The sequence below is a fragment of the Neopelma chrysocephalum genome, unplaced genomic scaffold, assembly GCF_003984885.1.
Source record: "Neopelma chrysocephalum unplaced genomic scaffold, ASM398488v2 Primary Assembly neopelma1_97116, whole genome shotgun sequence".
In the NCBI taxonomy this organism is placed as follows: Eukaryota; Metazoa; Chordata; class Aves; order Passeriformes; family Pipridae; genus Neopelma; species Neopelma chrysocephalum.
This window is the reverse complement of record NW_020925758.1, coordinates 2,098,210-2,118,763: the sequence shown is the minus strand read 5'-3', so window position 1 is coordinate 2,118,763 and position 20,554 is coordinate 2,098,210. Positions and strand designations below refer to the sequence as shown.

At 42.3% G+C, this 20,554-nt stretch overlaps 1 protein-coding gene across 7 annotated transcripts in view; it reads right to left on the bottom strand.

The window, feature by feature from the left end:
- The window catches only part of KATNAL2 (katanin catalytic subunit A1 like 2), a 31,202-nt gene extending 14,596 nt beyond the window's left edge, over positions 1 to 16,606 (bottom strand). The window contains exons 1-8 of one of the 7 annotated variants that reach the window (XM_027671689.1): positions 16,585 to 16,606; positions 7,474 to 7,544; positions 6,918 to 7,084; positions 4,838 to 4,880; positions 4,330 to 4,450; positions 3,223 to 3,333; positions 2,642 to 2,740; positions 1,956 to 2,033 (exon numbers count right to left, since the gene is read on the bottom strand). In XM_027671689.1, the coding sequence (XP_027527490.1) occupies positions 1,956 to 2,033; positions 2,642 to 2,740; positions 3,223 to 3,333; positions 4,330 to 4,450; positions 4,838 to 4,880; positions 6,918 to 7,084; positions 7,474 to 7,538 (684 nt within the window). In that variant the 5' untranslated portion in view covers positions 7,539 to 7,544; positions 16,585 to 16,606. Of the gene's footprint in view, positions 1 to 1,955; positions 2,034 to 2,641; positions 2,741 to 3,222; positions 3,334 to 4,329; positions 4,451 to 4,837; positions 4,881 to 6,917; positions 7,085 to 7,473; positions 7,618 to 15,166; positions 15,335 to 16,584 lie in introns of those variants that run through there. The other 6 variants (XM_027671683.1, XM_027671684.1, XM_027671685.1 and 3 more) reach the window with 6 other exon arrangements.
- Positions 16,607 to 20,554: the final 3,948 nt, after the last annotated feature.

Genomic DNA, 20,554 nt, shown 5'->3' with positions numbered 1-20,554 from the left:
AAGTAGAGGCTTCCATAACTGTTTCCAAATTAAATTAGATTGTGTTATGAAATAGATACTACATGCTCTTTATTTTTATTGATTTATACAGTGTCAATTACCACAGCAACTAGGAATATACCACAATGAAGCACAATGTAAAAAATATAACATAATGGAGGGAAAGCAACCGTATTGCTTTCTTGCTAATGCAGCAGCAGGAACATCACTATTTTAAAGGTTTACCATAAATTAAAGACCAGACAGGAACTGAAGTGAATGAGAATTTTCTTACTTTAAGGTTGGAAGTTTCTCAAGACTTCAATTCTACTAAACTTCAAATGCAAGAATTACAGACCAAGAATTTGGGCCATACACAGCTATGAAAAATCAGTCAGCAAAAGTATTCCAGACTTTTTAAACAGGTGATATAAGTATGTGGGAGCAACAGCTGATACCATTTCTGATGTCTCTATCCAGAAAGATTCACAACATTACCAAATACTGTGATACTATGAAGCCTTTTGAATGAGTGCTTCATCCAAAGGTGATGCATGCAAAGCTGCTTTGTAGCCACTGATCCCCAGCAGCCCAGGGACTGTTGGACTGCACCTTGACCCCTGAGTGAAATGAAATGGTGCTGACCACGTCGTGGAACCCTCCAGGTGTCAAAATTCCCATCCTGGAAGAATCCCCAGTCTGCCCTGGGATACGGTGCATCACTGATGCTGCTTGAGCAGCTCCTGCGCTGGGATGAGCCCGCAGCTGCAGAGCCTGCAGTCACAGCATCTCTCAGCTGCACCAGGTGAGAAGAGACAAGGAGGCCAGATCATGCAGCTGCACAAAGCAAAGCATGGGACCAGTACTAGGCCAGTGGCCTCGGGGCTGTCCCAGCCCTGGTGTGGCAGCAGGGCCAGGGCAGTGCCCTCCCTGTGCTGGCACTGCTGAGGCACCTCCAGTGCTGGGGCAGTTCTGGGCCCTCAGACAGGAGAGACATTGAGGGGCTGGAGTGTCTGCAGGGAAGGGAACGGAGCTGGGGAAGGGTCTGGAGCAGCAGGAGCAGCTGAGGGAGCTGGGGGGGCTCGTCCTGGAGAAAAGGAGGCTCAGGGGGGACCTTCTGGCTCTGCAACTCCCTGACAGGAGGGGGGAGCTGGGGGAGGTCGGGCTCTGCTCCCAGGGAACAAGGGACAGGATGAGAGGAAACGGCCTCAAGTTGCTCAAGGGGAGGTTTAGGTTGCACATCAGGGAAAATTTCTTCATGAAAAGCATTATCAAGTCTAGGAACAGGCTTCCCAGGGCAGTGTTGGAGTCCCCGTCCCTGGAGGGATTTAAAAGCCATGTGGATGTGGCACTTGAGGACATGGGTTAGTGGTGGCCTTGGCAGTGCTGGGGGTACGGATGGACTTGATGGTCTTAGAGGGCTTTTCCAACCTAAACAATTCCATTATTCTGTGATTCTAAACAATGCAGGAATATCAGGGTTTAATAATAATTTGTGTTTAGTAGATACATTCAGAATTCAGATACTGGTGTGACACTGCCACACTGCCACAAGCCCAATGCCTTGAATGGAAACTGCACCCACAGGGTTGACTCAGGTTTTTTCCCAGCATTACATCACAATTAAATAATACATCAGATGATAGTTAGTATTAACTAATATATTTAAATCTCTCTTTTCAGAGAAGAATTGTACTTTTTCTGTAGCAATAAGAACAAAGGGAAAAGCCACAACAGTCTCCATAGCATGATTAGATTACGTTCCCCATTACAAAGGAATGGTCTTCATTACTCCCATTGTTTATCAAAAAGAAACAACTTGTAAAGAAATAACTTGTTGGGAGTTGCATGAAAAGAAAATTAGCTTGCATATTCAAGAATAAGCACTCTCAGTGACAGTAAAAAGAAATAAACAGCATTCTCAGATGACAAAGATAACCAACATCTTGATGAACTAACATGGAGATTGATCTTACTTTGCTTATAACCATTGCAAGTTCCCTCATCTCACCAGTCATGCCAATAAAAGCACTAAGGGGTTTCAATAATCGTTCCTGAAAAAGAAAAACATAAGTTCTTGTCGGATTTAAAATATTTTTAGACAGACAAACTATTAAATACTTTTTGAAAAGCTGATACGTGGTGTAATATCAACTCTTACAGGTGTAGAAACATGGACAGTAATAAAGATTTTGAAGTAAGCCATTTTTGCAGTAGGGCAGACTGGCACCATGTGAGCTGGGTGCACTGTCTGAGAAGTCTGGCTTGTGTCAAGGAGTGATTACTGAAAATTTACCTCAGCCATCTAAACTCCGTTGCTGTCTCAGCTGAGGCGAATGCTAAAAACATACCACATTCAAAGGAACCAGAATTTCACCCTCAGAAGTTCCGTGGGTTTCTGCAATTATTATTTTTTTTCATCATAAGGTATCATTTCTATTTGTTGCTTACTTTTATGTTCAAAAAGTAAACAACTGTCAACAAATTAAGCCAGTATCAAGTATGACTGTCCTTTCAAGGAGGAAATATCCCTCTCAGAAATCTAAGCCCCTTTTTAGCACTTGGGAACAAAAACAACTTTGTTGCAGTATTTTGTTCTTTTCCTGGTTATGTAAAACTCATTTTATTATTACTGGATGGAAACATGAACAGAAACACTTACTGAGGGATCTGGATCACAATTAAGGCCGTTCAAGGCAATTTCATTTGGTGACATTCTGACAGCATCCTGGATCATCCCATGGAAGTCAATTACTTGGCCCTAAAGGAGAAAATAATGTTGTAATAGGCTCTTACCCACGATGGTAGCTCTACATTGGACCAAATTTTGTTTGCAGTTACATGGTTTCTTTACTTCATATACAGTCCTAATTATGGCAAAAAATAGATCACAAAATCTGTGGTAGCAACAGGAGTAGAACACATATCTCAGCCATTGAAGCAATTTAACTGCAGAGCCTCTTATAATCTCATTCAGGAATTCAAAATTTATCTTCAATTTTAGGTATTACCACTGGGTTTTAAAAACAAACATATTCTTCCTTCTTGAGTATGTCTGAAATAGTATTTAATGCAAACAGAGCTTCCTATGCAAAGAATTGTTACCCAAATCATAAAATTCACCCTTCAGCTGATTATACAGGAACATTTTATACAAAAATAGACTCAGAAAGCTAACATTTGATATTTTTGAAAACCTTTGTGTTTTTTAATCCATACATATTTCTATGATAAATCACATACCAGGTTTCCACCAACCTTTCTTGGGTGAGGGCTGTCTCCTCCAGGTTTGCTGATTGCTGAGATGCTTAAGCCAAAGTCAGATTGGTCCAGAGTAACTGCACTGTCACTATTCTAAAAAAACAAATAAATTTTTAAAAAGATATGTTGCCAAGTAGATGAATCGAAGACATTACATTATAGGTATCATCCCATCTCTTCATATTTGCCCAGATGAACTGTATCATTACATGGAAGTTCCAAGAGTAATCCCATACTTGTCAGACCAACACTACTTACATTTAGTTAGGCTTCATCTGACTGGTGACAGCAGTGAAAGCCACAGCTCTAGAGCTCAGCAGTCCAGTTATTACATGTACAGAGCAGAAAACTGCATTTTATACAGTGGTTAGAAGCAACATTTATGTACAGTAGAAATTACAGGCAAGTGTAAGGCACAGAACATCAACTCAGAGATGAAGAGTTATTACATATTCACATGAGCTATTGCTGTAAAATCCAAAGGGTAATGTTTTGGGTTTTTTAGGGGTAAGAACAGGTCAGAGATCAATTCCTCTTGGTGCAGAAATATAGACAAGCCCTTAAAAAAAGCTGTAACAGACAGAGTGCTTGCCCACCAACCTGCTATTCCTGGACCACCCACTGTAAGGGATGATAATAAAGTGGATTTCACAGTAATCTTAACAAAATGAGACTCCCAAAATTGAAAATTACAGGGCCAAATTCCTCCCCCAATCTCAAACACCTTATGCACTGTGAAGATGCATACAGCTCACACCAGGCTTTCTAATTAGATTTGTCTTGCTTTCTGGCACTAAAGCATGAATAGGCTGATATTAATGGGAAAACTCTGATTGCTTTCAGTGTAGGTTGGATTACATGGTTCCTTTTCCTCTAATTTTTGCCTGTGACTTGCCCCCCAACTCACAGCCAGAAAATATGTTCTCTTGAAATGTTTCAGCTATAATCCTTGAATTACATAATCAGTAAAGCCCATTAGTTGCACAGTTATTAATGGTGTGACTCCCATACATTTGCTGCCTACAGACTCTCGATATAAAATCACATTAATTTCAACTGTAATGCTACCAAGGTAAAACATATTTAAACCTGTCTGGGGCTCTCCTTGGCAGATGATTTAGGTTCTGTTGTGCTCCCGGAAGTTTTTGACACTGATTGTTGCACTGTCTGTTGCTTGAGCCTTGGTATATTTTGAGAAGAGCTTGCTGCTCTAGAATTAAAAAAAAAACAAAGCCACACAACATCTTTTTTTCCTTCCAAATACCAAAATATTAGAAGGCAAAGTTTTCAAATAAATCAGTTTTGGGCTAACCTTGCTCTCGCTGAAGTTATGGTATCAAATTCAATCACAGCAGAGTTCTATGCTTACTGTTTACAAACACCTCACCCCACCTTATCCACACTGCAGAAACTGCAAATTGTCTGCCTCTCCATTAAGGAAATAAGTCTCTATTTGCCTGTAACACATCACACAGTCAGCTGCATAGCCCTGGGCTTTAATATTCCTGCAGTATCACAACATTATTTTAACCAGGGTGCATATTGTTTTTACAGGAAAATTTTCTGCCCAGAAAAACACCCCACATGTTTCTCTTACCTTCTTGCTCTGCCCCCAGTTCGCAGCTGCTGTTTATTTTCTGCTGTGGTAAAATCAACATTGAAATAGAAAATAATTAAGGATAGAAAAAAAAAGGCAATTTGACTTTTTTTTCCTCCCTTCAAAAATATTTTTAAGCACACACTAGTGACATTGGAAATAACAATGCATAAGCAGGATCAGTGTGATTATAAGCACTGCAAGCTTGCAAAAACTTTTTGAAAACAAACTGATATTGGTGAGAGCAGTTTTGCTTCAAGTTTGCTCAAGTTCAGGCTCATTCAGTCTTTGGTTTCTCTGCTTACATTTTAAAACCAGTATCATGTTCACAGTAAAATGGGCACCACCAGAAATTAGATTAAGCACAATAATTTAATATATCACACAGAATGCTTATTTAATGCTAATAATTTTTTCACTGCTGAATTGGGAAATATGAATTTGCCTTACTCCTCTTCATAATAATCAAGTTCAACATAACAAGACAGAATAAAAGTCACATTGCAGTGGTGCTTATCAAACTATGCTATTTTTTGCGTTTATATAATTTGAAACAAATTCTGTCAAAGAAAAGGTTTTTGTCACAAAATGCCGAACTCGCAAAGCCCAGATGTGAACTCGTAAAGCCGAGGGTTTGTGCCCTTATCAGCACAACCCTGGTTGTTCCAAAACGTCTCCTATCAGTGTTCTCTGTACGACGCTCTTCCGTTCAAGATTCTCACACGCTTATATAAGATAATCCTTCCCAAACAGCTCTTTCCCTGAAAGAGCTTGGGAACATAGAGGTAGCAGAGCCCACAGATAAACCTGTAATCCTGTGGGTTTGTCTGTAATACTTCCAACTGGGACCCAGCATGGAAATGACCAAGTTAGTTCTGCAGGACTTGCCAAGAGTGTTGCAAAGAGTTTAGTAGGAAGGAGCACCACACCAAGCCTTTTGCTTAGATACACATATCTGACCATGGGCACAGTTTAGGGCACCTTGCAAACTACATGCAGGAGAGGAGGCTGCTTACACTTCAGGGAAAAAGGATGATGCCTCCCTGCTAGCACAGTCACAACTCTGAGCCTGGGTAATGGTGGAGTACTCCGAGTCTGAGTAGCTTTACTGACGAAAAAATGCATCCTGAGAGCTTTTAAATGTCCCAGAGTGGCTTTCTAGGAATTGTTTTTTCACTTAGATCATGGATTGAGCCTTGACTACCACTCAGTTTGACTAAGATGTGAAAGAATGCTTTGTAATATATTTTCACTCTTCATTCACGACAAATCCCTTTGGTTTTGTCCTGCAAGGCTGTTCCCTTTTGTATTAGCACCAGCTAATAGGTTCTAGATGTGCATATCATTTTCATGCAAATAATCACAGAATCCTTAGGTTGGAAAAGCCCTCCAAGGCCATCAAGTCCAACCACTCCCTCAGCACTGCCAAGGCCATCACTAACCCATGTCCCCAGGTGCCACATCCATATGGCTTTTAAATCCCTCCAGGGATGGGGATTCCAACACTGCCCTGGACAGCTGTGCCAGGGCTGGCTGGACAACCCTCTCCATGAAGAAATTTTACCAATATCTAATTCAAATCTGTGTCCTTCAAGCTCTTCATCACTGATTTTTACACAGTTGTTCTTATGGCTTCTGTAAGTTACATTTTGTGCTCAAGTGCAAAACCATTCAGGCTCTCAGGGTCATAACAATGCTCAAATTCTGACTTGCCTTATTCTGTATCATTCTTTTATACCTCAGACCTTACTAGTCTCTCTCCATGAGAAAAAATTGAATAAATATATCTATGACATAATGCTTTGTGCTTAGCTGATATTTTCCACTATCACAGCATTTTTTAAAAGACAGAAAAATGCCACTTTTTTGTTCCTCTACATAATGAGAGAATGGAGAGGAGAAGGGCTCAAAACCCCATCTCTCAATTCTTATGTCTTCTGTGCTAGAACTATAGGTCTGTAACTGTAAGGGTTGGAAATTTAAATGCTGACATACACAAAAAGGGCTGCTAACATAGCAGGTAAACATACATTTTAGGCTTTGGAAATAAAAGCTTTCTTTTTGGAACAGAACCACATACCAGTGTCCAGGACCTTTTTGGTAATTTTAGGATACTTTTGAAATTTTACAAAGTAATAGCTTTCATATTCCATCAAAATTGTCTCAAGATCAACGTTGTCACAAACTTCAAAGCCACGTAAACTTAATTTTGTCTCTTGTTCCAAAGCATTTGCAGCATCGACATATCTGGTAATTTAAAAAAAGGAACAAAGATCAAAAAACTGAGAGTCATTATCTTACTCTGATTTTTGAGAGAAAAAGCAAACAATGGCATTAGTAACTATATGGTATCTTTAAGTTGTCCACAAGTCTACTTATTATAAAAGTATAAACTCTACTTAAAAAAGCCTTTGCTGGTTGATCTAAAGTATTTTTTAATTATAGTCGACATTTTTGTTCCAGGAACTGAAACAATTTAGCAAAGTAAAATGCCAAGAATATATAACAGTAGTTTACCTCTTTCTCACATCAGCCCAAAGGCCCATACTATTCAACCACCCAACAGAAGGACACAGTACAGGAGGTCAGACACACACAGTCCCACAAAGTAGAGCCCTGTTATTTGAAAAACTTACCCTTCCTCCATTAAATAATGCAAAATTAGAATGAGGAGATTTTTCCGACGAGCTTCTGTTCGCATCTCCTCCTGTGAATTAAGACAGAACTCTAGATCAAATGTAATATTCTCTTTATTGCTGTAAACAGCATCTAAATGTAGCCTGTGGAAACAAACAAATTAAGACAACAGCATGTAAGAACTGTAAAACAACTCACTGTTAATAAACACAAGGAAAGTGGTTTTCAATCTAATTTTTCTTTCACATTATCAGGGCTACTGGATGGGTAGAAGCCTTTTCCTAGAGAAGACAAAATTACCTTGAGGTTGAACAAATAGCTTACTTCCCTTACTATGGCTATGGATCTCCAACATGTTCAGGCTGCTGCAGATTCCAGGGCAGGACTCTTGCAGACTTCAATGCCCAGTATCTCCAGGGGCTGTGCAAGGAAATCTAGTGCTCCAGCCTGCCTGTGTCCTTCCCTTGCAACTAGAAACCCGTTCTCTGAGTGCTTGGAGGAGGGGATGGAGAACAGGTCTGGGATTTGCATGGCTCTGCTACAAAGACCAGCTGTAACACTGCTGGCATCTCCTGTTTCATGGGCCTTGACATATAATCACAGCAAGTGAAACACAGACACTTGCAGAATTGTAGTGGATTGGGGTAACACCAAACTTGCATGATTTTAACACAGGAGTGACAAAAATCAGGTCTCAACACCCAGAAATTTCAACATGGATTCAGTCCCATGGATTCCTTGGCATAGGAAGTCACTCACAAACAGTTCAGCAATAAAAACGAAGTGTAAAACACCTCTGTCTTTATTCAGTGAAGCAACATCTGGGGGAGCACCACGTGCAATATCAAGTAGGGCAAAAGGGGCAGTGGAAACAGAAATCATGCCAGATGCTGCAACAAGGGCTAACTCCAATGAAACATGCTGTCTTTGCTGAGTGACTGCAGGGAAACCCTGAGATTTCAGGGTCATAACTGAAGTTGCTACATGGAAAGCTCAACAAATCAGCATGTTGACTCTGGCCTGCCTCACTGGGACTTGGAGCTGGGACCACAGGAAAAGTGGCCAAACCCATATTTAGGGAAATAAATTCTTTCTCTCGTAGGATGCTGGCATTCAGTATTGGAAGACAGAGTTCATGATCCTCATGGGTCCACTCCAGCTTGGGATATTCTGTGTATTCTACAATTCTATGATTACTTATGAGGACCCAGTGTGAGCTGAAAGAGTGGCACTTAGTGGATAGGGTAAGAGCAGCAATTTCTGTTGCTTGCACAGTACAGAAACATTCCTGATTACACTGCACAGTAATGCTACACAGGCTCCCACTTCCCCCCAGTTCCCCTCCCTCCTACTCCAACTGAACAGCACCTGCATCCACCCCCAAGAAAAGCCCAGCCCAAGTGTGAGACCTGCAGGTGACAGACCCAAAGATCTCCATCCCCTTCATGCTGCAAACAGAGCCCCGGCACCTGTGTCAATGACTTCTGCTGCTCTGCCTGTGCCTGGCACACAGACATGCCAAAGAATTACTGCTGGCCAAGGCTTATGTTCTCAAATCCCACAAGACGCCCAGAAGGAATATGAATACAAACAGGCAATTCCTCTATCCTTCACGGTTTCTTGGAAGGAAACATCATTATAGTAAACTGCTGATACTGGAGAATCATGTATTCCTAAAATCAAAGGTGCTTTTGTGTGATGCAAAACCAATTTACCTCTTTAACATGCTGCTCCTTTGCCAGATTAGATCTAACTACTCCCTTTGCTCTGTACTGTGGATATCACGTAGCATTCTGCTGATAATTTAAATACTTGAGATAGCACAGTCAGCTATTGTTTTATTTTAAAATAAAATCTGTCAGCCTGTAAAAAGTACTGGGTAGAGCAGGGAAAAGGTACAGCAAGTATTTCCTGGGATGTTTCCTTCAGTCGTGGGGCCACCTAGTGCCACGACTAAGAAAGGGCTGGGGCTTGCTCTTCACAACACTTCCTGCAGAGTGAAAGTGTATTTGCAATTCACATATTACTAAAAAGATTCACTGACTCTTCATTCCGCTTTTCTAGAAAGAAGAATAAAACTGGCTGGGGAAAACTGAGGAAACCATATCCCATTTCTAGCCTTTAGATACTTCGATACCATCTTGATAAACCTTTTCAGAGTCCATAAGGAAGCTACAATACTGTTTGCATTTCAGTGGTGGTACCAAGATAATTTTTCTGAACCATTCCGGTGAGAAAAGAAAACTGTGCAAATGCTTGATAGATTAGTACCACTTGAATGAAGCAGACTGGTTCCTGTGAGGTGCTGCAACAAGAAATGAACCAATTCTGAGAACTGTCATGAGGAAAGAGAAAACACTGACATCCTGGGATGAAAGGATCTTTTCCTTCTTAATTTTTGAGGTGCCAGTGCTCAGAAAACAGATTTTGAATTGTGGCCCTTTTACCATTTCTCCTGGAGGATCTGAATCTTCTGAAATATGGTTGGAGGTGCAAGATGGAAGCTGAGAATCCCAGTTGGACATTCTTCAAAATGCAACTGCTCCTGATGTTTTCTGCTGAGAAAGATTAACTGTTGTGTTTGCCCACATATCAAAGGGCAAGGTCACAGCTACCTCTGAATATTTAAAACACAGTATGCAAACACAGTAGCTGCCACAGAAGACAAACACATCAAGTGTTTCATGTAATAAACATGGATATTCTTGCCAAGAGAGGAATTGCCTCTGCCTGATGAACTGAGAGGGCTCACTATCCATGCTTGGAACTTCCCTTGAAAAGAGTTTGCATTCTGGCATGTCTTCTGCTGCTCTTCATCCCTCTGGGTTACTTCTGTTATCACTAAAGCATTTTATGTTCTAGTATAATTAGTGATACAGTGATTGGCAGCATCTCAACTACTGTGTGTAGAGACTTGTTTTGGGTATAGTATAACATTGTGCCTACGTATGAGACACTTACTTCAACCTTGACATAGTAATGTTCTGGTTGCACCGACCAAGAGAAGGAAAAGTGAACCTTTACATCCAAAAAGAGCCTCATCTAAAAATCAGCAGAGTTTAGACTGAGAGGTTAATTCTGCCTTTAACTCATGTTAAGAATGCAAACAACAACGGTTGATTTTGAGAAGTCAGATGTGTCCAAAGAAAACCAACTAAGCTGTTGATCAGTTGACCAATAGACAACGACTTGCATTAGGTTAGACCTGAAACACAGAACAGAGATATCTCTAGTCCAAGTTCTGAGAGGTTTCTATAAAAGAAAAATCAAGGACCTTACATTACGTTGCTGTTACCAGATCATGAATCTGGTGAGTCAGTGGTGCACAGACCACCTCTTTCTTGACCAATCCCTTTCCTGCCTTCACCAGTCCTGTTGTACCACATACTCTTGCCAGATGCCTGTGTCAGTGCCACCAGCAGCTTAGCTGTTCCCTTGAAACAGCTCTCTGCCCACCTTTGTCTGCTGTCCTGAACTCCAGTTTATCCTCCAGGGACTGACCCTCACTGCAAACATGTCCACAAAACATGGCCACAATACAGACAGACACTAACACTGCCCAGGGCTTCTGCTGTGCTCAGAGAGGAAATGGTAAATCTTAACACAGCACAAAAAAAAATAGGAGTGCTTACGAGTGCAAAGTTACTTAAAATTCAGTTTAGCTTTATAGCGATTTAGCCGTCCTGTTTAATTAGTATTTAGAATTGCATGTTGTTTATAGCCACTGGTATTTCAATAGATGTTTAAATGTTTAAAGTTTAATAAGCTTCCATTCTTAAAAGAACAAAAAAATGTATGTAATTAAATTTTCAATTACTATAGGGGATTTTGGGGTCCCTGAAATTAATAAAAGCTTAAGGCACTTAAATGTGATCTTATTTTAAAAACTAAATAGTTGAGCACTTAACTAATTAGCTCTAACACTTATAGTGCTATTTTATTTATTTCTAGCTTAACAAAAGAGCAGTACATACTCCTTTCTTAGAGTAATTTAAAATTAAACTCTAATAGAGTTGTGCATCTTTAAATGCAATTGTTTGTTTAGTCATTTCCACACCTTTTACTAAAATGCATTTACATTCTAAATCAACCAAGTCTCTTGTGTAATCCCATCAAATTAATGGGCCTACTAAAAGATTAATTTAACTCTATAATCTTTCATTATCTTTTGACCCTATATATTCTACATTAATATATTTGTTAGGATGGGGAAAAAAAAAGGGTTGTAGTGTAAGTCACGGTCTGGGGAGCTTGGGAATGAGAACTATACTGCTTTAGCATTGTGTCTGTGTACATCCAACTGGGGCAGTCAATAGGATGAGTTCAGAGGGATCTGTGGTCAGGAATACAGGCTGTCATCACACAGGGAAAGAATTTACCACGATACACATGCAGTTCCCTTCCCTCTTTGTCTTTAGGATTCCAGGGCGCTGCCAAGTACAGGGTTCCTCCGGACCACGCTGGCACCATGTGCCAGGATAGAGAGGCTTTATGGGCTCGCCCAGTTTTCCTCCCCCTTCCATCACCCTGTATCCCCACAGCTTTCCCTCCCCCTTATTGCTTTGGATATTTGCAGCCTTGACAGGCTTTTTAGAGGGCTGAATGTTCAGTTATTGTCTGGCTTGCTGACAGTACTTTTTGAGAAACATAAGCAGAGGAGGGAACTGGTGAGTTTTAAACAATGTATAACTTGGCTGCCACTGAATAGAATTTCCCAGGACAAAGAAAGAGCGCTTTGCCCTCTTCTCTCTTCCAAATTACACACGGCTGCTGCAAACAATAAGAGTTGGCAAAGTTTTTCAAGGATTACAACGAGCTTTCATAATTAAAGACATACAGCAAGCTCGCCACAGAACTTATGGCTGTCCTAGCAGTAGGATGCACCCGACACTGTTACATGTAAAATCAAGAGACATTTTACAATTTGAGTTTGGTGCACTGAAAAGAAAAACCTTCTGATTTCTCCCCCCCCACTGCAATGTTGTCTTTCATTAATTCATGCTCCAGTTTTAAGAGGCACTCACAGAGCACTATTATTTCCCTCTTTTAATAGGAACACTGCTGAAGGCAGGTTTTACACTGCCAAGACCTCACTAATTTGAAGTGATACATATTATGAACACATAAAAATGAATGGACACAAAGTATGGTGAATTATACACATTAAGGATGATGAATTTACAAATTAATTAACAATTAAAAATAAAGCATTGATCAATAAAGCATTAACTCTCCCACTCATTTGTAGGAATTTGCAAAGTCCTACTGCAGTTCACAATAATATTGTTTGTCAAGGGGCATTCACAAACCAAACACAGGAAATATTTTCCAATTAACACCAGTGAAATGCCTCACAAGACAAATTTATTTGACTGTAAGACTACACTGGGCAGCTGTGAACAGCTATATTGCAATGCATATAGGAATTTTTTTTTTTAAACGCTTTTCCCCAAAATTGCTAGAAAATAATAATTTCCATTCTGTAGAACAGATTACTGGGAAAATGCAGTACAGATAAGGGCAGGACTACGGAATTAGAAATCCCAGTAATTATTTAGTGCTACAAATTAAACATATAGCAGTCTAACTTAGAGATACTCCATTGGAATACTGGAATTCAGGAATCAGACAATAAGTAGCGAGGCTCCCTCCACAGAAGGGAGGCAAAACCTTAGAGCACGAATCAAAAAATCCTCTTGGCAGCTTCATTTCAAGTCACTAATTAAAAAAAGGGCTCCAACCTTCTGCTCCTCTGCGGAACACAAACAACTCCCTTCCACTCTGTACCCAAACTACAGATTGCTATCTTCAGATCCCTCCTGCCAAAAGGCTGTGGAGAAGCCAGCTCACAAAGCACACCAACCCAAACCCAGTGGTACAGCTGACGGAGCTTGAGTGCCAGGCCCTCATCCCACAGACGTTTCATCATTTAGTAGCCAACACCATCCTCGGGACCAAGGCCACTCAAATACCCACTGCTGAGGTTACAAATCAGACGCCTTTTCCTCCTCTTTTCCTCCTGTACCTCAGTGCTGTTTCAATACCACACCATAGGGCTCCATTCCCAGTGGCTGGAATTTGAATCCACTTCAGGGCTCAGAAAGAGACTGTGCAGGAGGATGCCATTCCTAGGAAATATATAACCTACTAATACTTCCTCAGGAGAGGTAGCAGAGGGGTAGGCACTGATCTCTTCTCTGTGGTGACCACTGACAGGACCCAGGGAATGCCTGAAGCTGTGCCAGGGAAGCTTTAGCTGGATCTCAGGAAAAGATTCCTCCCACAGAGGGTGGTTGGGAACTGAACAGGCTCCCCAGGGCAGTGGGCACAGCACCAAGGCTGCCAGAGCTCAAGGAGTGTTTGGACAACGCTGTCAGGGACAGGGTGGGATTGTTGGGGTGTCCTGGGCAGAACCTGATGACTCTTGGGGGTCTCTTCCAACTCAGGGTGTACTGTAATTCTGCAAGAGGTTGACATAACCTAAAGCTCAGTCTCAGTGTTCAGTATGATATAACTTTCCTAAAACTTTAATTAACGATAGCAGTTAGCTGGGTTCCTTTTTTTTTTCCTTACAGACTCTTGTCAGTTTGATCATTAAATCACTAAAGCTTTGAGTTTCTCTAGGTTAGCTCTGATGAGCTTCAGCAAACAAAGCTTGAGGGAGTTGAGGATTGGACATCTCGGTTTTTAAATTTATGATCCTTCTAAGACATGTTGGAGTAACCAGAAGATACAGAGGAGATTAACAAAGACATTACACCCTGAGAGTTAGAGACTCTCTGTCTAAAGAAGAATGATAAGAGAACCAAAGAATGTGGACCCAATTAGACAATAAAGGACAGAATACTAATTAAATGAAGAGAATTGTGTAACTTAGAACCAATTAATGTCACTTTCTTTGTTTGCTAAAATGTATAAATACGTGAAAAGTCTTGCAAGGGACTTATGTGGCTGGAATGATTCACTAGGTGTCTCTGGCCAGAATAAAGCAATGCCTGGCTCAACAACATTTAAAGGTGGTGTTGGAGGCTTTCACTTCTTCCCGACTATTTTCGGTGACAACAGAAACCCTCCCAAAACTCCTCTTTTTTGAGGAATCTTGTGCTTTCCAGGCACAGTGGGAACAGGGATTGGTGTATGCATGCACAGCACCCAACAGCACTATGGGAAAGGCTTTTAGCATCCCTGCAGTCGCCCGCACTCCGGTGTAATTTGACCAGCAGATGGAAGCAAAAGAACAGGCTACAAAATTTAGCTAAATCCTGCTGTTTCTGGGCTTTCTGGGGGAAGAATGGTTTGGGTTGAAAGGGATCTTTAAGGATCATGCAGTTCTAGCCCCCGGCTATGGGAAAGGACACTTTCCACTAGACCAGGTTGCTCCAAGGCCCGTCCAGCCTGGCCCTGGACACTTCCAGGAATGGGGCTGATGGGGTAGAGGCGCGGCGGGGCAGTACAGCCATGACCGATGGAAACAGGGGCCGGGGAAGGGAGGAGCATGGACTGTCCGCTTTCGCTGTGCCTGGTGCTCCGGGACCACGAACAGAGGGGCTGTGGGGGGGGTCCGTGCCCGTCCCTGCCCACCACGACTGGCCTCGGCCCCCCCCGCCATGACACCCCGCACTCCCCTGCGCATGCGCACTGCCGTTGCCACGGCAACGGCGACGCGCGGCCACCCGCCCTGCCGGATCTCACCGCTTCTCTCGCCTGGTAGGTGGTTCTGAGCACCTGGCAGGAGAGCTCCATGGCGGCGGGATATGCTGGCGGGAGTACCGCGGGGAATGCAGCCGGGAACGCCCGAGCCTGCAACCCGCCGGGCCCCGCGGGCGCCGCGCGGGACAGGCCCACCCTTCCTCCCCGCGCAGCCAATCGGAATGCCAGAAGTGAAAGACTGACAGGAGGGGCGACCAATCAAGAGTGAAGTAGAGTGAGGGAAAGGCGGGGCTAGCAGCGGCGCTGACCAATGGCGCTGGGCTCACCTGAGCGGCGGGGGTCTGAGGGGAGCGGGCTGAGGGGACGGAGGGATGCGGACGCACAACAGGCCAGACCAGCCCAAACCATCCCAGAACATGACAAACCAACCCAAAACAAGTGAAACCAACCCAAACCATGCCAAAATATGCCGAACCAAGGCAAACCAACCCAAAACAAGCCAAGCCAACCCAAAACATGACAAACCAACCCAAAACATCCCACAACATGCAAACCAAGCCAAAACAAACCATTCCAAGAACATTCCAAGCCAAGCCAAACCAGTGCAGCCCTGCCCACCTCAGTGTTAAGTACGCCAGGTTCACCTGACACAGCCGAGGTGTGTCCAACCAGACGCAGACTCCACTCAGTCCCTCACGTCAAGGATGCTGGCAAGTGTTAAAACGGAGACCAGCACTCCGAGGCACCGCAGGGCTGAGAGAAGGGCCCTCCTTGGAGCACAGCTCGGCTGCCTGGTTGCTGCAGCCTCCTGGGTTCAGGGTGTGAGTTTTTGGAGGGGTCAGTTGTGCCTGTTGGATACTGTCTGGCTTCAGTCCAGCTGGAGGAGAACCTATGATCCTGCAAGAGGTTGATGAAACCTAAGGCTCTGTCTCAAGACCTCTCCCAAAACTCGTCTTTTATGAGGAATCATGTGCTTTCCACTCACAGGGATTGGTATACGCATGCATAGCACCCAACAGCTTTGTGGGAAAGGCTTTTATCATCCCTATTCCCAAATCCAACAGCTGCCCAGTTTCACCAGCTGTTCTTGGACAGCATAACTACCAGGTTCTCACACCCATGCAATTCAACCTTGTCTAATGCAAGGTGTCCCTGCCCACTGAAGGGGGGGTTGAAATGAAATTTTGAAGGTCCATTCCAACCCAAACTGTTCTGGGATTCCATACCAATGCTTGCTTAGCATCTCATCCTCAAAAACATGTTTTCCAGACATCCAGACCTTCCTTCAAACATACTCCTTACTACCACTGTCAATATCCCCTTATTCTTGTGGTATCACTCTGTTCCCACTCAGGATGTTTCCCCTGCCCTTTTCTTAAACTGTCTCATTCCAGTATAGGCCAACACAGGCTTTGTGTTCCCTTGAGCTCCCTTCAATAAGTATCTCCAAGTGCACATACCTCTTACAACCCTTCCCTCCCTCCTTTCAGAATGTCTCAATCTCCAGGATGTCCTAATCGAAAATGTCCTGTCTGAGCTGTATCTTCACAGCTCAGATAGTTGTGCTGCAAATGTAATGTACTTTCACCCTGTTAAGCATCTAATTAAATATATATATCTTTTATTAAATCTGTCCCATAAAACATGGAGTTTTTTCAAAGTGGATCAGATTAATGTTCCTTCATCTAAGTCAGGTCCCCTCCTACCAGAATTTGCATTCAATCTTGTTTGCCTTAATGTGGTAGTAGAGTGGGTAATAAGTTTGGTTTTCCATTATTGGTTACTTCTGTTTTATGGCTTTGAAAGAGAGGTGAAGAGAATTACAGTTAGGATTCAAGCCATCCCAATAATGTTTCCAAGTTCATTACTGTTGGGAGAATAGTCTCAGTTTGAGGCTGTGCTCCACTGGAGAGAGTTTTCCACCACGACTGTTATAGGAGTAGTGGTATCTTAATATGGGTTTTTCTATTGTTTTGATGGATAAAGAGAGAGACTCTTCAAATCCTTGGAACAAAACTTGAGGGTAATTTTCACAAGAACTGTCCATGGAGGCAAATGGCCACCTAAAGCCAGCGAGGCTTTGTTCAAGACTTTGAAATCTAGGCATATGTTAGTAGACATAATTAAATAAAAACAATAATGTTCAAGTAAACAATCTTATAGCAAAATTTAAATATTTCCCTGTTGGGCTTATAACCAAAATATAGGTGTATCACTTAGGATGGGCAAGCAAAACACGTATTTAATCTGTGCTTTGACGGCTCTAGACCTCACAAAAGAGGGTTGTACGCACTGACCACCACTTAAACATTTTTGTCATCCACTTTTAGTGTTACCTTAAAGTAATATGTGTTACCTTAAAGTAAATTACTATGGGACAGGAGACATGAGGGAGAAGCCTAAGGCTGACCTTATAAAATTCTTTCCTTTACACATAGCACACACAGAACAAATCTACTTTCCAGCCAGTCACCCCAGACTCTCAGCCTTGTTTGCAGTGCACACTCCATTGTCTATTAGCAGCTGGTTCAGAAGCACAGGAGGAGTTTGAGGAGGTATAATGTAGATAAGAGTAATTGCTGCATGGCTGGGAACAGCTGTAGGCTGATGGTTTTGATTCATTTTGGCTGGGTTTTTTATTTTTTATTTTTAACTGTCTGCAGAGTTTGTGGAAGGCTGGGAGGGTTTGTTTGGATGCTCAGATGTCTTTCAGTAGTTAACACAGCTGGGGGAACAGACAGTGCTTGTGTTGACATACCATTCATAGTGCTAGAAAGATTACAAGAAAAAGTTGAAAACAGATGGATTGTTTTTCCCTAATAAGCCTCAGTTCAGGGGGCGGGATGCTTAGCACCTATAGGCTGCCTTCTTGCCCCAATCATAGCCTATTGGGGGAAAAAAAGAAATATAAAAAACTGCTGTGATAGCCTGTCAGGTGGGGTTGTGAGCTGAGTGCCTTGGCATGGCTAGTGTCGAGGAGAGCACCGAGGCCTGCCCTGAAGAGACAAAACGGGAACCTGCGGCACGTCTTCAGAGAAGAAGGAGGAAGGGAAACAGGAGGTATCGGAAGAGTCAGTGCAAGAAGCATCATCAGAACCCGGAAGGATGCCAGAGACTCGAGGTAGGTTTCTTAAAAGTTTGGAGGAAAGAGAAATGTTGGAATGGTTGAAATTTTGGTAAGATGACCTGGTAACTGGGGAGTGCAAGCCTAGAGTTGATGTGTGTGTGTGAGGAGTTTCGATAAAAGAACAGGATTTTTGAAGAAGTAGAGCAAAAGGGGAGACTGATTCTTGTTACTGTAAAAGCAGAAGAGGGAGATTTGAGAGAAATTTCTGTGTGGAGATAATGGAATAGGAGAGGATATGACTGTGGCCTATGCTTTTGTGAAGTAGGGACCTAAGAAAAAATGTGAGGAGGACCAGAAATATAGTTGTTTTATTTGGTGTTGGGGTGTGTGGTTTTTTTGGTTTTGTTTTGTTGTTGTTGTTTTTTTGGTTTTGTTTTGTTTGTTTGGGGGTTTTTTGAGGATATGGCTCCAGAGATGTGTAACAGAAAGGTTGCGAGGAAAAGGTGGAGGAAAACAAAATACAATGAAGGAACTCTAAGAAAAAAATTAGGATAAGCTACTATGTAAACTCTTATTCTCTTATGCATGTGAGGTGTTAATCCCCGTTATCCAGCGGATATCGAGGATGGAATTAATGGGAAGATTGAAAGATGTGGTTATGAAGTGAGAGGTGAATGTACATGAGAAAAGAAATGCCCGGCTCAGATGAGACCCTGAACATTGTTGTCTTTCCCAGTGTCCTTGCAGGAAGGAACCTGTGAGGGTGTGCAAAAAGGACAAGGAGAAAGCTTTGGTCTGGTTGTACTTTAATGATCTCAGAGAGCCTAACCTACAGCTTGCACCTTTAGTCTAGTATTGAATTGCAGGGAAAAACAAGCGTTTGATGGACTTGGGAGTTGAACTTGTACAACGGTGTGGCAGATAGCATGTTTTATTAGCCTGTGAATTCTTGGTTTTGACTAACAAAAGGGGCTTGAAGTTAATGAAGTCCATAAGTTTAAACCTTCAAGGAAATGGGTGTCCTACAACCAAGCACAGAACCAGTTTATGCAGAGAAGGACTAGATATCTGTGCCTATGGTTAAAAACTTTAGCAAGCTAAGGGTTTATTTTGGAGTAGCTGACAGTAAATAAAAAGGAAAGCCTGTTTCAGAAAGCTATTGCAAAATTACCATTAGTAATGGTAATTATTGAGTTTCCTGGTGTCCAGGTCTTGTAGTAGTATTAAGTATCCAGAGCTGGTGTGTACGGTAGAGATCAGTATCCTCTAGAAAAGCTCAGCTATTTGTTCCCAAAATTGTCTGCCAGCATCCCCCCCAGCAGAGCAGCCTGTACCCTTGGCAGGCTAGTTACTGTTGTAGTCACTGCTTTGAATCTGTCAATTGTGCTGAAACAGCTGCCTTTTGATTCATATGACCAAATATGTCTTGCATTTCAGACCTCCTTTCTCTTCCAGTGTCTCTTCATTTTCTTGTTGGGGTTGGTTTGGCTGCTTGCCTGTTTGTTGGCCAAGTCTTTGCTATTTTTTATTGCAATAAATTGGTTGTTTGGTTTAACGGCCCAGTTGCCAACGAAACTGAATATTGTGACTAGGTAATTATTGTGACTAGATAATGATCTCTGGCTGCTTTTGAAAACAATATTCTCAGCTGCACCTCGATGTTTATTTTTCTGTAAATGTCTCAACATTTCCCTTGCAGCGGGAAACCCATTATCCAGTTTTTGAAGCTTACTGCTGGTGACATTTTCCCTTCATTTTTTATTAATAAAATGTGCTGCATCATCATTATAACACAAATTATGTGCTCTTGATTGGAGGGATAAACTGAGAAAGCTGTAAAATCATAACCTTTCCATTTAATCCACTTCAATCGCAATACCAGGTTATTTTTTATTTATTATTTCTGTGATTTGCTGTTTTTCTTTTTCTTTTTGTAACAGAACAATTCTGTTGAAGAGCTGAGTGTTAATCCTGACGGGGAAGGAGCATTGCAGGTGTGTCCTTTTCTGGGCTCCTCAGTACCAGAAAGGCTGGAGAGAGTCCAGTGAAGGGCACAGAGATGATTACGAGTCTCCTCTGATGAGCAGAGAGTAACTGCAGGAGCTGCAACCTGTATAGTCTAGAAAACTGAGAGGGCATAATTAATGCACATAACCATCTCAAAGGTGGGTGTCAGAGCATGGTGCCAGACTCTCTTCAGTGGTGCTCAGCGACAGGATGTGGAGCAGTGGCCGTAAACTACAACACGGGAAGCTTCACCTCAACACGAGGAATAACTTCTTCTTCTTGAGGGCGGCAGAGCACTGGAACAGCTGCCCAGGGTGGGCGTGGAGTCTCCCTCTCTGGAGACATCCCAAACCCAC